The sequence below is a fragment of the Saccostrea cucullata genome, unplaced genomic scaffold (genome assembly GCF_032062105.1).
Source record: "Saccostrea cucullata isolate Sc308-1 unplaced genomic scaffold, CSIRO_AGI_Scuc_v1 ctg20, whole genome shotgun sequence".
Taxonomy (NCBI): Eukaryota; Metazoa; Mollusca; class Bivalvia; order Ostreida; family Ostreidae; genus Saccostrea; species Saccostrea cuccullata.
The window spans coordinates 289,099-303,614 of NW_026936980.1; the positions used below are offsets into that span (position 1 = coordinate 289,099).

At 33.8% G+C, this 14,516-nt stretch overlaps 3 protein-coding genes across 5 annotated transcripts in view; 2 read left to right on the forward strand and 1 right to left on the reverse strand.

The window, feature by feature from the left end:
- LOC134246975 (E3 ubiquitin-protein ligase Arkadia-like) overlaps nt 1-2,001 on the reverse strand; it is a 29,311-nt gene extending 27,310 nt beyond the window's left edge. For all 3 annotated transcript variants that reach the window (XR_009987744.1, XR_009987745.1, XM_062729324.1), the window contains exon 1: nt 1,922-2,001. The gene's annotated coding sequence lies outside the window, so the exon portion shown is untranslated. The remainder of the gene's footprint in view (nt 1-1,921) is intronic.
- A 1,646-nt stretch (nt 2,002-3,647) lies between these two features.
- On the forward strand, nt 3,648-5,144 carry LOC134246954 (uncharacterized). Its single transcript, XM_062729300.1, has 3 exons — nt 3,648-3,795; nt 4,368-4,473; nt 4,923-5,144. Exons 1-3 carry the CDS (start codon nt 3,702-3,704, stop codon nt 5,053-5,055), a joined length of 333 nt encoding a protein of 110 aa, XP_062585284.1. The 5' UTR covers nt 3,648-3,701; the 3' UTR covers nt 5,056-5,144.
- A 3,073-nt stretch (nt 5,145-8,217) lies between these two features.
- LOC134246977 (centrosomal protein of 78 kDa-like) overlaps nt 8,218-14,516 on the forward strand; it is a 45,624-nt gene continuing 39,325 nt past the window's right edge. The window contains exons 1-5 of the mRNA XM_062729326.1: nt 8,218-8,288; nt 10,872-11,061; nt 11,448-11,548; nt 11,939-12,108; nt 14,122-14,194. Coding sequence (XP_062585310.1) covers nt 10,907-11,061; nt 11,448-11,548; nt 11,939-12,108; nt 14,122-14,194 — 499 coding nt within the window. The 5' untranslated portion in view covers nt 8,218-8,288; nt 10,872-10,906. The remainder of the gene's footprint in view (nt 8,289-10,871; nt 11,062-11,447; nt 11,549-11,938; nt 12,109-14,121; nt 14,195-14,516) is intronic.

The following is a 14,516-nucleotide window of genomic DNA, read 5'->3' on the forward strand; positions in this document are numbered from 1 at the left end:
GGTCAAGCATGATTATCTGGTTATGTTCTTGGGATAAGCTGATGAGAAATAAGAAGTAATGTCATTTTTTGATTTGTTGGTTTATAGACGGTTCTGCTAAAAAAAAAAAAATTGCCTATTGAAGGAAATCCAAGAATAGCAATGTATTATAAAAAATCTGTATATACCATATACAGGTCCAGCACAATCTCTTGATTAAGCTACATAGCTTGATTTAGCTATATAGCTTTATTTAGCTATTCAGAATAGCTTGATTAAGCTATTTTCTCAGACTTTTTTCTCAAATGTGTTATTTTTTCAATATGTGCAAAAAGTCGCACCTAGGTGCAGTGGAAATATTAAACTTTGTTCTCTTCTGAATACAATGCATTTAAAAATCACTCACCAAATTGCGTCTCCTTGAGAGACTTTGTACTCAAAGTTTTAAAAGTTTTGGGGCTATTGATGAGTGACCACACAGTTATTTCTTGAATGAAATTATAAAGGAGGCCAGTTATGGCCAACGGGATAATTGATTAGTAACAGTTCAGCACAATGAGAAGCAATCATACTTACCCCAGAGTTTTTGAAATCCACCGGTCCCACCGGCAAAACTGGTAAATATTTCAAAAGTCCGGTAATTTTCTTCATGTAATCGGTCCTAGGGACCGGTAAAAAAAATTGGATCTTTCCGGAATTTTAACCTATTAACCTCTGAATTTTAGTTATGTGAGATTGTCTTAAGGGTATGAAAGAATAAACTCAAGGGCTTTAATACGACAGTTAGTCATGATTTATCAATCAGCTGATTCAATTTGTACAGAAATGTTAATTGTAGCTTTATTTGGGGTGCAACATATGTCAACGGAATTGCTAATCATATCATTTACCTTGAATATAAAGAGTTTTAAAATATTAATCATTTTTGTTACATTAAACATTTCCCCCACATTTTGAACTTCGTTTTCTGCGGTAGGCAGCCATGTTGGGTGTCTACAAAAATATCACACCTGGTTAATTCAGTCCGGGGATATTTGACCCTTCGATTTTTTTAAAGCCTAACTGGAATTAAAAATTTTTTTTATTATTTTGAATATGTGTTTGTTGATGGACCAGTGAATATTTGTGTGGACCGGTGAATTTCACTAAAGCACTGGTCCACTTGACCAGTAAAATTTTTTTTATTTCAAAAACTCTGTTACCCACGCCTCACCGCACACACAGTTACTCAAACAATGGAAATTCACATTTTGCTTAAAGTATTCAACAGCAGCAATGTAAGAACTTTCTATGATTTAGGTTGTATTTTTGATAGTCCACAGTGCATATATGAATAGTCAAATACTTGCGACTTTTTGTTTATTTCTTTTAAAAAAAACGTTTTTGGGAAAAACGGCATATAAATAGCTTTATCAAGCTATTTTGAATAGCTTTATAAAGCTATATAGCTTAATCAAGAGATTGTGCTGGACCTGATATACACAGTAAGAAAGTATATTTTTAAAAATGTGTTATTTTGTTGTTACTCTATGTCTATGGAAAATCAATCAGTTCTATAGGTTTTTAAATTATGGTAGACTAATTGTATGTGTCAAAAAAAAATTGGTTTCACAAAGGCATGCTCCTTTGTTCTCTCTCCTGTTTACTTCAGTATCGACATAACTTAACAATATATATAAAGCAGTCATGTAGTTATTAAAACTGCAGATCTAAATCCTTCCCCAGATTTCAATCAGACAAACGCAGACATTACTGTAAGCTAAGTGACAGAGAAGAATCGTGGAATATTTTAATCTTCCTTGATGACACACTGTTTTTGCCCCCAAATAAAACAAAATTTTGTGTAGATTTTTACGATGATTTCGTCTCAATTTCTTACCTCTCTCAACAAATATGTGAGAAAATAAGTTTTAAATGGCCTAACAGCTAAGTATAAACCTACCGTTTGCTGTTATTTAGGTGGAATATATTTTGTTTTTGTTTGCGAAAATCAATTTCCTGTGCTCTCCATTTTGACTGACTAATCGGAAGTGAAGAAAAACACGAATCTGATTGGTGAATTAAAAATATATAAAAATGTCCAAAATATTTGTTTTGTTATATTTGTCCCATGTGTAAACATTATATTTTAATAAAATAATCTATAAAATTACAGCAAAATCAGATAAAAACATTCCCCTAATTCACTAATCATTATTTTTATGTGAAAGGCGATGGGCGGATCACAGACATAGCAGTGGCGGGGACGTACACAGTTACTCAGTTAAAGGTTACTGACAGTGGTAAATGAATTGTGTGAACAACTTAGTTGTATCATAGCCATGCATAGTCTTAATTAAACGCCTAGTCTACATTGGTTTCCAAAAGAGGCGGACAGGCACATCTCTATTTTAAAAAAAAAAGGGGAGGGGGGAGAACCGAACAAAACCCCATCCCACACCTTGTTCTTGAGAATTCTCCGTCATTCTCCCTCCTTTTCAATGCTTCGTGTTTAGTATATGATATTATTGACAAATTCTGGTAATAAAAGAAATGAAATACTAAAGAGAAATCGTGACTGGGGTCATCTCAAAATTCTTTCAGTTGAGACAAGCGGCGATTTGGAAAAATATTTGGACATCAACGCCTTGTACGATGAGTTGAAATCTAGTAGTATTTCTTGACTACGATAGCATATTCCTAGTTCCAATTTTTCCCCCAAACTCTCTCTCTCTCTCTCTCTCTCTCTCTCTCTCTCTCTCTCTTCACGCCGGACCCCCTACCTCTGGGTACGCCTATGGGTACAGTCAGTACGTCCCGATTTCTCATATGGAACCAAGTGCAAACTCATTAATATCACAAGCATGTGATATGAAATTATATTTTCCTACTGAAATATTGATCTTGATTCCCTTTACCCATAATTGTTTTAACTTAGATTTGCCATAAATTCATTTTTTTTGAAGATCTGTATCTTTTGAAAACGGTATCTTTGAAGTAAAATACAATTTTATTGAAGATGTTTCTTCTTTCATTTTTGAATAAAAAAATCGTAATCAGAATGACAAAAAAAGAAGTATTTTAATATTGATTATATCATCACAGAATTCTTAACAGTTAATTACTTATTACTATGTCGATATTGAGATAAACGAGGTATTTTATATAAAGTGAATACTCCCTGAGGGAAATTCTTTACATCAAGATTGATATATTTATCCGTGTAATGATGCAACAGATAAAACTACGAACTAAATCAACAGAGGAATCTATAGCTGCTGCTCAGAACCCCGCATGTCCCCATATAACATTCCTTTTGATACAAGATACCGTGTTTTTTTTAATATACTAAGACATCCAATTATAAGTCGTGTCAAGATATCGTTTTGAAAACTTGTCCTAAATATCTGACGGTTTCCGGACTATTGTATGATTTTAATACTTTACGTTGTTTTTCCTGGCACGTAAAATATCAAAATTGCAAAAAGCCCGGAAAACGTCAGATATTTCGGACTATTTGAAGTAAGTAGAACTTTGTGGTATATACTGCATCACGTCAGAGAACGATTATCGAAATACTAACAACGTACTTCAAAGAAGTAACCCACACACATTGGCATGAGTAATTATACCACCATCTGGGATAACCATACATCATAATGAGGCATATAATTAAACTACAGACACTTATTAATGATCTAGTAGTACGAGTTCACAAGTAAAGCCATTCGAATGCCACCAAGATGAGGGGAGTTTTCGTTGTGATATTTTGTTGTGGATTTCTTCAGTTAGTCTCAAGCCAATGCCGCACCGTCCGAAAAACAAACGAAAACTGGGGTAAGGTTAATTAACTGATCATCATCATTAATTTGCTTTAACCTTTTGGATGCATGAAGGTCAACCGGGTATATTGCCAATTGTCATTGTAGTTGAATGTATGTAATACGTGTACTTTCTCACAACTATTATTTTCATAAGGAAACCGACATCAGGACCCACCCCAGATAGTAACAAAAATTCACAGGCACTATGGGTTAAAAAATTATTTCCGAAACAAGTGCCGGTGCAAAAATTTCATTTTTTTCATACCAATTGTTAAACCTTTGTCTTTATACAAAATTATCCGTCTACCATATCAATAAACAGGGCTCACGGCGGATTGGACCGCTTGACAGGGGATGCGTACTTCCGCTAGGCACCTGAACCCTTATGTGTCTCTGGAAGTTGATTTCTAGGGATCCGTGTTTATGATTTACACGCCGTTTATAGAAATCTTGATATCGACCACTCTGTCTTATTTCCATCCTTTCATTTCTTCAGATAAAATTGTATAAAGTTTATAAAATGACGATCTTCAATTCGCTATACTTCGCAAAATACTGATTTCTTTTTTCCTTTTTTTTGTAAAGGTTGTTATAACGACGGTAAGGAGCTGGAGCCGGGGGAGTACTTTGAGGACCCTGTCACCTGTGACGAGTGTACCTGTCTGGGAGGGGGCTTCCTCTCCTGCTGCGCGTAAGTAGACCCCCTCCCCAAGAAAAGAAAAACCACACAACATTTTAAATTCGAATACAAATTGCAACTTCAATTTGAGAAACTTAATTGAATTAATGATATTCTCTAGATCTAACCCCCCCCCCTCTCTCTCTCTCGCTCTCTCTTTGATAACACAGATAGCTGTCCAGACAGATATACACTGTGTAGAACACTGCAGATAGACTTACATACAGGTAGAGAAATATAAAGACGGACAGACATACAATCGGACAACTTTTCTGCTAGACAGACATACAAACGGACAAACTTGAAGCAAGACTACACACGGACGGAAAACTAGAAAAACATTCAAACGGACATACAGCTAGACAGACTGATGAGGTCTGCATAAAAGTAATTTTTTTTTTTTTTTTATCCGTGTTAAGTTGAAACACCCCAGTCATATTAATCGTGTGATGCTTTTCCAGGAATGCGGTGACTTTTAGCGACCTGTCCCCGGACTGTGAGGTGGTAAAGGACGGGTGTAAGGCGGTGGCAGTGCTGAAGAGTGACCGATCCAAACTCTGTCCCGAGGTCACGTTCACGGGGAAGAAAAAGTGAAGACAGACAGTCCATAAATTTCATATCTGTATGAAGTACTTACTCTTGTAACAAATAAAGTGTGATTTTTCTCAAATTTTGTGCATGAATTTTTGTTGTTGTTGTTTTTTTTAATATAATATTTGGTTGAAATTGACGCAGATATTAGTGTACATTAGCGTGTATTTTGGAGGGAAAGGTCTGTTGGATGCAAAATCGATCACTGAATTGGCTATGTCGCTTAGTCTGCCTGTGTTAACTTTACATTTACGATGTAGTTTTCAAGGACACACAGGGTCAAAAATTAGTACCTTCCATCATATTACAGTGGATCAATTTGTCACAAGCAACGCATGATATTAATCAGCGTCACTCGTTCAAAATATTTTTACCTTATAATTTTAGCAAGTGACCTTGACACTGACCTTGAAATTATCAAATAATTTTAAGACTATTTACAAGAAGTGAAGATTTTTATCCAGGTTTATATTGGGCTTCCGAGGAAATTCAATTGGGACACAACGAAAACATGTTTGTAAATTATTTGAAGAGAAAATGACAAGAATTGGCTAGGGTCCAAGTCCAGTTGACCACTGGAATTTTTTTTTATCCATCTTTCCTTTCATTTTCAAGCACTTTTTTAAATGGAAGACGTATAAAATTTAAGTCAAATCCTGAATCGTTTGAAAAGCTTTCTATTTTAAAATTTTTGATACGTTAGAAAGTTGTTGGCTGGCGATGAATTGTTGATCATATTTACATGTATATATATACGCATATCAGGGGCGTAGCCAGGGTACATTTGATGTGGACGCCTGGATAGGCTGGGGGATTGGGGCCGCCTTAAGGCCTCCAATGTGTCCAGGACAAAGCCCTGGTGGGGGCCCGGGGGGCTACGCCCCCGGAAGCTGGTGAATTTTTCACAATTTCGATGTGCATGTTTAGCCCTTCTCACTTTTTCAGTTTGTTACGCAGCCACATTTAAGGTCTGTTCTTTCCTTGTAAAAAAAAAATGCGAACAGTCAATTAGAAAAGATCTGTCCAAAAGTTAACCCACTAAAATAATTTTAGACTTTTGAAGCTCGACAAAATACGTATGGTACCATACAGTAGTCGGTTAGATTGGTTGACTGGTTTAGACAGACTTAATTGACTGATAATCAGGCTTACATTCATATTAAAAATACATCTCTAAAGATTCAAAATAACAAAGACAGAAGAATTCTTTTCGACGCATTTTCTTGCATATTACCTATGTACATTTTATACATTTTAAATTAAATACCGGTATTCACAAATCTGGTATCTTAAACTTTTTGCGACAATTAAATATAAAAAAAAAACATGTAGGCCTAAAATATACTACTGGTAGTGTTACTGATGTCAATATTTATTTTTTTCGATTTTTTATGTTCATTTATAATGCCGAATTATGATTTTTGAATTCTCGCATGAATCCGATATTATATTAAAATGGGGGGGGGGGTGTATCGTTACAGAAGTTAAGCATTGCGGTTGGAAGTTAATTTCCATTTATAGAAATTGAAATTTTTGGCATTAAATAAAATTATTGTTTGTTTTAAGGGAACCGACTGGGGTTTTATTGTGTGACATCTACAATAGAGAAACTCTTCAAGAATGTAATTATACACCTGAGAAAAAAAAAAATCAGCAATATTCGCTAGTTAACCAAAATCCGGGAATATCTTTTGATTTCAGTGAGGTGTATAATATCGTATTTCCCCCTAAAACTGATTCTGCTGATTTTCATTTGTTTTTTTATCGTTAATTCTAAATTGTTTCTTTTTTTATTTTTGAAATTATTTACTAATATTTTGAAAAAATGATGAGTACGCTTTACAATATTACGCCTGACTTGCTCTCCTCTCTTTCTTTCTTTTTTTTTTTTCCTTTTTTTTGTTTTTTTTTTTGTTTTTTTGTTTTTTGTTTGTTTTGGAAAATGATGTGGACGTTTGTGCGTACAAACGTACGCCTGGCTACGCGCCTGCATATCTAGAAAAAAAATCACCAAGATTGCAATTAAAAACAAGCTAATTCAAAGAATTGTTGTCCCCCGCTTTTGGAGATGACATTATTTATGGCATATTGTGTTAACCAAATACGAATGCCCTAACATATGTCTTTCAAAAATAAATATATACCAAAAGTTATTTCTTTTTTTAAAAATTAGGTCAAATATGAAGTCAAGGGGTCTAGATCTCCATCTCTCAATCAAAAGTTATAACAGGGACCTATATCCTAATATTAGTATAGGCATATATGTCCCTGGTTACAAAGCAAGATAACATTTTTCAAAAAGTAGGTCAAACTTCAAAGTCAATGTCACGGGGTCAAATATCATCGTATACTATTTGGAAAGGTTTGTGACGGGTAATGTACATATGAAATATGAATGCCTTGATTTCTTTTCATTCAAAAGGCAACACACACTTGTAAATGTTAAAGTTTTCGTGACCGACGGACAAACTGACAGACGGACAAATTGATGATATTAAAATTAATGTCCCCTCGCTTTTGCTAAAGCGGGGGACAAGAACAGGGATATATACTTCTGCCTCTTAGAGTTATATGAAGTTTAATCATATTGTGTGAGTTTGTCCCTATGTAAAAATAGAAAGTTACTGAAATATTAGGCCTAGCACTTTTTAAGGACAGATGATACAAACAAACTTTTGTCAAAAAATTTAAAATTAACAACCCGATTCATGTGTTAATGAGTAAAATGAATATCTTTCACCGCGAAGTTTTTAATTCTTTAAAATGATATTCTAATGGGAAAATATTTGTATAGACTAATAAGGATGGTTTCAGAGAGGCAGAATTTTGAACATCACAGAAGGTTTACAAATTCTTTATATTCTAGAAATTTATTATTTGCATCATTTTCAATGAAATTAGGTAAAAAAATATATACCAATCCAGACATCCATTTTTTGTATGTATCATCTGTCCTTAAAATCATTATCATTTTTACAAAGCATTTTTTTTTTGTACAAAAAGAATGATATTCTTTAAAAAGAGCGTATTGTACCGATTTTTTTATTATCTTTTTTTTTATTACCGAGGATAGAATAATACAAGTTATTTGCAAAGAAACAAACAAATCAACAATCTAATTTTTTTGTTCACGGAACATTCTCAGTTTTGCTCTAGGTTTTAGAATTTCTTTCACTTCCGGTTGTAAACAAAAGGCGGCCGAACAGAAGGAGTTTGAATGGAAATCATGTAACTTGGTATGCTTTATCATACGAAGGTTTTGCAAGATTGACAAACTCTTTCAAAGGAAAATATTTGTGTAAATAAGTGTAAAGTTTGCAAGTCTCCACTTAGCATTCATCAGTCACAAAATATTTCACCTGATAATTTTTTCCAACGAGCTCAGACATGATTTTATGTCAGGATATTGTCAGTGTAAATCGAGATCTGTGTTTTCCTGAATAACTTAACTCTTTATTGTAAACCACTTGTTTCTTCCTCGAAGATTACTTGGATATATATGTAAAAGACTTTATAATTAGATGGGGGGAAAAAGCATCTGATAGGGGTTATAGATGTAGCATAAAACTAGCCAGGTCGGGCACAATGTCTTGATTAAGCTATATAGCTTGATTTAGCTATAAAGCTTTATTAAGCTATTCAGAATAGCTTGATTAAGCTATTTTCTCAGACTTTTTTCTCAAATGTGTTATTTTTTCAACATGTGCAAAAAGTCGCACCTAAGTGCAGTGGAAATATTAAACTTTGTTTTCTTCTGAATACAATGCATGTAAAAATTACTCACCAAATTGCGTCTCCTTAAGAGACTTTGCACTCAAAGATTTAAAAGTTTTGGGGCTATTGATGAGTGACAATACAGTTATTTCTTGAATGAAAGTATAAAAGAAGCCAGTTGTGGCCAACAGGATAATTGATTAGTAACAGTTCAGCACAATGAGAAGCAATCATACTTACCCATGCTTCACCGAACACACAGTTACTCAAACAATGGAAATTTTTATTTTGCTTAAAGTATTCAACAGCAGCAATGTAAGAATTTTCTATGATTTAGGTTGTATTTTTGGTAGTCCATAATACATATATGAATAGTCAAATACTTGCGACTTTTTGTTTATTTCTTTCAAAAAAAGGATTTGTGAAAAACTGCATATAAATAGCTTTATCAAGCTATTCTGAATAGCTTAATAAAGCTATATAGCTTTTTAAAGCTATATAGCGTAATCAAGAGATTGTGCTGGACCTGCTAGCTGCAGACTGTAAAAAATACAAAAATAAATACATTACTTACAAGTTACATAGAATCTCACCAATGCCCTTGGACAAGCTCTCAACAAAAAAATACATCTTGTAATGTAAAGTTGCCATGTAGTAAAATGAAGTGGATTCACTGCAACACAACTTTAGAGGATACAGTAGGAGAAGCATTGAAAATAATTCAAAATTAAACCTAGCCTTCTTTAGTTTTATATGCCTACAAGTTTTCCCTCCTCCAAAAAATCAATATGAAAAATGCTAAGCGTGTTCCAATTAAGGAACATATCTTGTCTGCTACTAGCATTTTAGAAAAGGGGGAATACTTTTTTGAGAATAGTTATTGATATACTTTACTGGTAGCTATCATAGTGATTTTTTCAATTTTGCATGCCCCTTCCCTAAAAATTTGTGCAAAGTGGACCGTGGTATTTTTCCTAATGTTTATATGGCAAACAATGCACATAGTATTTATAGCGTAGCAGTCCTCACGAAAACTCACTGGTCCAAAGACCGAGGCCAGTGAATTTTGATGTCGGGTCAGTGAAAATCAAAATTCAAGAAGTCCGATGGGCTTGTTGATTATAAAAATCATACACAGTCAAAATTGATTTTAACTGACTTATTTGCGTAAATTTCATTAATATATAAAATAAAAAGAACAAGCACGTGTTGTTGAATCGTACTATTATAACCCTATTTTAACATGGATGTATTACGTAACAACTGCAACTAGCTAGTAACTATTAACTAGTACGTAAAATGTGCGAATTTCCAACGAACAACTTACCGAAACGCGACAAAGGACGAAAAATGGCGGCATTTCAAAAGTTGAAGTACGTAAACGTGTATAAATTTACAGTTATGAAAATGTATTCATTTTACTTTTTAATTAAGGGGCCAGTAAAAATTTTGGTGGGCCAGTAAATTTTGTAACTAAGTTCACTGGTCCGACTGGCCAGTTAGTTTGAAAAGTTTTCGTGAAGACTGGCGTAGACTTACCTCTTTAAAAATGTCAAAAATGTGCTATATATTGTCACAACAAACTATTATGAAGAGTAGGTCAAAAGTCTTAAAAATCAAATCCATACCTCTTCCAGTTCTGGATATATAGGGTGTGACAGATGGATGGACAGACATACAATGATTTCTAAGTGTTACTCTGCTCTGCAGGCAACAAAAAAATCTCCACATTTTCTCAACTTTTTTTAATTGCTTCCAGTATTCATGCAATTTTGACATTAAAAACCTTTAAGTCGCATACACCAAAGTTGTCTACCCTTGCTCAATATTTACTACATTGCCAACACACAGAATAAATATCATTTAACGAATCTGTAAGACTATATCGTTTTGGTACAGGATGTTCTATCTTCATATATTAAAGATGTATTACATAATTATCAAAAAGTGATTTTCATTTTTTTTTTTGATTGTTTATGTTTACTATTTTGGAACCTGAATTTGAATTCATTAGATGCAGAACATTCATAAATGCTAAAAATTATGTATGGATAACGTAGGCCTTCAAAAATCATACCTAAATTGTATATGTCCAATATTTTCAGGTATATAAGGAGCAAAGGTCCAGTTTAGTTCCACCATGGTGATTGAGAGTGTACAGATTCGACAGCGGGGGGCATACGACTTTGAGAGTCACTATGACAACCTGTGTGCCATGCAGGACTCCTGCCCCCTTCCTGCTGTTAAGGCTCACCTGGCACAAGGTGTCCTTGACATTAATGGAGACAGGGTCAGGTGAGTACAAATAGGTCATGTTTTGTTAAAGTTATCTATTAAAAGAGCAAGTACAATAGTACCATGGCAACTTTGAGTTTTGAAATGTCACTGTTTAGAGATAGAAAAAAAGGTGGTGTTGTGTATGTTAACTTTGAAATAATCCACACTTCATAGATAGGTTAAGTATTATTTTATTATCATGAAAATAATATTAAGTTCCGCTACTCTGCCTAGTAAAAAGAATTGTAAACCAAGTTTTTACTTGTAATATTTTCTTTAAAAAATTGATGTTTTGAAAACAAAAATATAATGCACATATAGTCATGTAGTTTTGCAGATTAAATTGCAGCAATGAAATAACAAAGTTAATTGTGATCTAAATGATGTTTATAATTTTTAATCAGAGTGAATGACTGGGCTCCAATCTTGAACACAATGAAGATCAACAAAAGTCTGGAGTTTATTGCAATACGGAGTTACTACACCCCACCATCAGAGGAAAATGGTGAGTGCTTGTTATATATGGTCAATTAACCACAAATCGTATGAGATATCATATGAAATTATGTAAGAACTTCTGTACATTAATAAATAAAGTCAGGCAGTTCGTAAGAGGCCATCTTTGAAATAAAGTTTGTTTGCCATGTCCTGATTCTGAGTTTAAAAAAAAAAATGCTTCGGAAGGTAGGTGAGAAATTTTTTTTTCCCCAGAAAATTTCAACATACATATTGATGGTGAGGAAATTCAAGAAAAAAAATATTGTATGTTATAAAAAAAAGTATTGAATTTAGCCAGTAGATCAGGGAAGGCAATCAAAAAAATTTTTAAAGATGAAGTGAGATACATTCATTTTTAAAAAGTCGAGCTCACAACTTGTGTTTCTTGTTGGTACAGAGAAGAAAGCGTTGATAGAGAAGCGTAAGATGCCATCTATCAGGTCTAAGGAGATCACCTACAGACTGTGTAAGGCCCTGAAGGAGTGCCTGATGTGTACCCCCACACTGGCCTGTCTGGAGCTCCAGGGACTACCCCTCAGGGAGAGGGACCTACAGACACTCATCAAGGTACACCACTGTGTAAAAAAATTTACAGGGATTTTTCCTCTGAAAAGTACACTTAGTAAGCATGAAGATTAGGTCTCAGTCTAAATTAACAAGTTTTTCCTCTTGAAATATACACTTAGAAAATTTGCAATTAGGTCCATGTCCAAAATTACATGGATTTTTCATTTAAAATGTGCATGCAATACACATATAAATAGGTCTTTGTCTAAAATAAGAAGGGTTTTCCTTTTGAAATGATCACTCAGTAAACATTAAGAAGGCGTTTGTCTAAAATACAGGGGTTTTATTACATTTTTACCAGTGAAATACTGTAATTTATTCATTGAATAAAAATGATATCCTGTCACAGTGTGACAAATATCAAAAGTGCGGTAAAACTCTCGATTTTCCTTCCCATAATGGAGAGTGTTGTAAAAAAATCTTCCTTGACCTGAAATAAGATAGAAAGAAATTAATAAATCATTCTGACAGAGAATGAAACTGTAAAAATTACCCGTAATATGTTGATAAATCCATGTTTACAATGTTTTCACCTCACTTAGATATGACGTCTCAACCGCTCAACTATGATGTCATGTAGCTTATGACTGTACAATGTATTACAAAAAGACAGAGGCAAAGAAAAAATCTAAGAAACTTTTCAAAAATGTAATAAACAGAAAATTCAATGTTTTGTAGTTGAATATGGAATTTATTTCACTCTTGAGACAGGATTTTTATGGCGTCGAGCGAAGCTCGATCGTCATCTAGTGATCGGTCAGATTTACGCTACCGAATGTGTCAGTGGATGCAACGGCAATAGAAAATAGCAAAATCTGTAAACCAATTTCTTTTAAAACATTCACAATGAATAATAGCTTGAATATGAAATAACGTCAATTGTATTTTCAATTAATTCTGCTACAAAACAACGATATTATGTTTAATTTTTATGCAAGAAAAATGTTATGGTTGTTGCGGATGAATTTCTACAGAGAGGGTGCGTCGAATGACATGAATAACATTTTGGGACCGATTACTGTAATACAAACAACCTTAAAGACGGTAAAATAATTACAAAATAATCATGAATACTACAAGACTATTAAGATTGAATTTCTTAATCTTAGCTTTACTTTTTCAATCTTCTGTCCAATTTTATCCGAACAGCCATTGATATTGACTAGTAATACTGTATTTATCCATTTCCTCCATTTGTTTACAGCGCCCTATCGTAGGTCGATCGTATTTGTAACAGTAGAGTCATGGTTGTAGTTTAGATGCAATCACTATACTGCAGAACAACGCCCTGACATGGCAATTAGAAAGAATAATATATAAATTTATGAAGCCCTTCATAGGAAAAGAAATTAGATTGATATTGAGCATGAACATTTCTGACGATGTCTGGTCAATTCGAACCCTGCTTCATTCGGACCAGGACATAAGGCCCTAGACTGTATTTGTGTTAAAACTATTTTTATTTCATTATTATGTTACCGGAGTCACTCACTTGACATATCTTCAGATCTTCTGAAATTGTTTTTCTTGTTCGACGCCATTGAAGCCTTTCAGGCTTTTGATTTGATATTTTCACTCGTGCTTTGCACTCGTGAAAATATCAAAAAATTCTGTCCCATTCATGAAATAAATTCCATATTCAACTACAAAACATTGAATATTCTCTATTTCTTTACCTGAAATCCTGGTTGTTCCCAGAGAGAGTGAACAAAAAGAACCAAGTTTCTTAATACTTTCATGTATTTTGGACAGCTGTAAGAATTGAGTTTAAAGGGAAATAACTCTTATGCTCTTCAAAATCTTTCATGTATCAAACAGTCAAAAGCAACAAAGTTTTATTGATACCAATTTTAATAATAGTTTTGCTTGATTCATTTCAGATCAAAGAATATTTGTGTGTAGAGGGCTAATCTAGGCAATGCCTGCTGCCCAATCCATTTATGTTTCATTACCAGTACATAATAAAATATGTTCGAATCAAATCATAGAATATTTTTCTTTTTCATAACACAGGGTCTGGCAAAGAATGAGACGCTGAACCACCTGTCAGTAGAGTTCTGTAGGATCGGGGACGGAGGGCTAGAAGGTAAGCAGTGCTCATGTACTTAACTTGGCAATTATTTGAAAAATTAAGTTTTGTTGTATATGCAGAGCTGCCAACCCCTTCAATTTTGGCGTAAGGCGTACGAAATCAGCGTCTAAAATACGCCTTACGATTTCTCTCTATATTCTTCCGATTTCAGTTTTTCTCGTTCAAAGTATATAAAACCGATATTTTCATAGCTGGCAATCTATAGTTTCTACTGTTGTAATATATTCATAATTCTTACAACGCTTACAACGTATCATCGTTTCGGTTCTAGAAGGCTGATCACATTTATGTCAATTTTTTAAAGTAAACAAAATGG